General features: G+C 53.6%; 1 protein-coding gene across 1 annotated transcript; it reads left to right on the top strand.

Annotated features, from left to right (window-relative positions):
* Positions 1-589: 589 nt before the first annotated feature.
* On the top strand, positions 590-1189 carry LOC104548736 (inositol 1,4,5-trisphosphate receptor-interacting protein-like 1). The gene has a single exon (XM_010194839.1). It carries the CDS (start codon positions 590-592, stop codon positions 1187-1189), a length of 600 nt encoding a protein of 199 aa, XP_010193141.1.
* The last annotated feature ends 480 nt before the right edge of the window (positions 1190-1669 follow it).

Consider the following 1669-nt stretch of genomic DNA (forward strand, 5'->3'; position numbering starts at 1 on the left):
CAGTCACAGTGAGCAAGAAGAGGAAAGAGGAGTGGACGAAGAGACAGAAAAAAATGATGAAAACGACGTGGGAAGAACTCTTGAGAGACACATCCCGGGGCCAGTTGCAGGCCTGGCTACTGACTACCAGATAGTGGTAAACTTCGTAAACGACTTAATCAGAATCTTCAGAATATGGTTGTCAAATAGTTTCTTACTGAACTTGGAAGCAACCATTGGGGTGGGCAGCACCTTCGAAGGTTGGAATCCGCGTGAGGAAGACATCACCTTCCGCGTGTTCGTGCCCATGACACCTCCCCGTGGGCACGTTTTCCACCTGGAACTGGACACCGAGAAGATGATCCCGGGAAGGAACTTCCCTATCCGTGTTGAGCAAGTGCGTACCTGAAGGAGGGAGCAGCGGCCAGGAGAGATGCTGTGCTTCCTCCACAGGCCTGAGGAAAAGCTGAGGAACAAGCAGGGCCGCAGCATCCTCGACATACTCTGCACTGGCTCCTACCTTGATGTGCACAAAACTGCCCACTGGTTCCATCTCTTGGTGAAAGCAGCTTGGGTGAGTTTTCCCGAGTCATGCAGGTGTGTGCTAAAGATGCTGCCATTCAGCCGCTCCTGCAAGTTCCAGATGAAGAGAGGCGGTGGCAAAAGCATGCTCATTGAGGTGATGTTCGGGGTGCAGCAAGACGACTCAGATATCTTTGAGAGCAGCCAGAGTACAGAGGCCATCTTCACCCCAGACATGATGTGGCCAGACAGCTATGCTGTGGCAGAGGCAAAGTTCTTCAGGCTTATGGCCAGGGACATCCCGCACAGCAGCTTCCACCTCAGATGCTTGCAGGTCTGTGCCTGCATCGTGGTGGGCACGGACTTTTCCAGCTGTACCTTCAAGACTGTTGTGATGCACTTCCTGACCACCACACCCCTGTCAGGCTGGACCAGGAGGGATTTTCCGCTGCGGCTGCTGGAAATCATGCGATACCTGCGCCACCGCCTGAAGGAGAAATGGCTCAACCACTTCTTCTTGGGCAACGAGGGGATGCCTGAGGAGATCGTCTTGCCCTCAGACATCCGAGAGGCTGAACAGCTCAACCTCTTCCAGCACCTGGAGCAGGATCCCGTCGCCCATGCTGAGGCAATGCATGAGGTAGAGGAGCTTCAAGATCGGCTCAGAAGACTGCTGAAAGACCACTGAAAGAGGTCTTCATGCACAGAGCTGTGTTTGCGGGGCTCACAGATCGTGGCAGACGACCACCTCATACAGAAAGGAAAAAGAAAAGAAGATGTCATAAACCAGACATGAAATGGAAAGCCCTGCTTAGGAGCTCTGTGCCAACAGCAGCAGCATTCTTCTCTCGACGGTCTCCCCAGCGCAGTAGCCCACATTGACAATGGGGGCTACAAAGATGACTTTCATCCTCCTTCCCCCTCGCAATGTCATGGCCGTGGAGGCAATTTCACGTGGGCCCAGAAATTCTTGCTGGCAGCTCCAGCTGTGAGGCAACCAGGTGAGAGGCACTGCTGACATGCCTGCATATGTTCATTGGAGTTTGGATGGAGAATATACTCATCCTAGACAATCTCCACAGAGCTGGTGGTGCAGAACAGAGCACGCTGGGTATGGACACTACGCTGCTCAACTGGCTGTGGCAATTGCCGCCGGCCCTTTTCTCCA

This window comes from Mesitornis unicolor, unplaced genomic scaffold (assembly GCF_000695765.1).
Source record: "Mesitornis unicolor isolate BGI_N332 unplaced genomic scaffold, ASM69576v1 scaffold20031, whole genome shotgun sequence".
Taxonomy (NCBI): domain Eukaryota; kingdom Metazoa; phylum Chordata; class Aves; order Mesitornithiformes; family Mesitornithidae; genus Mesitornis; species Mesitornis unicolor.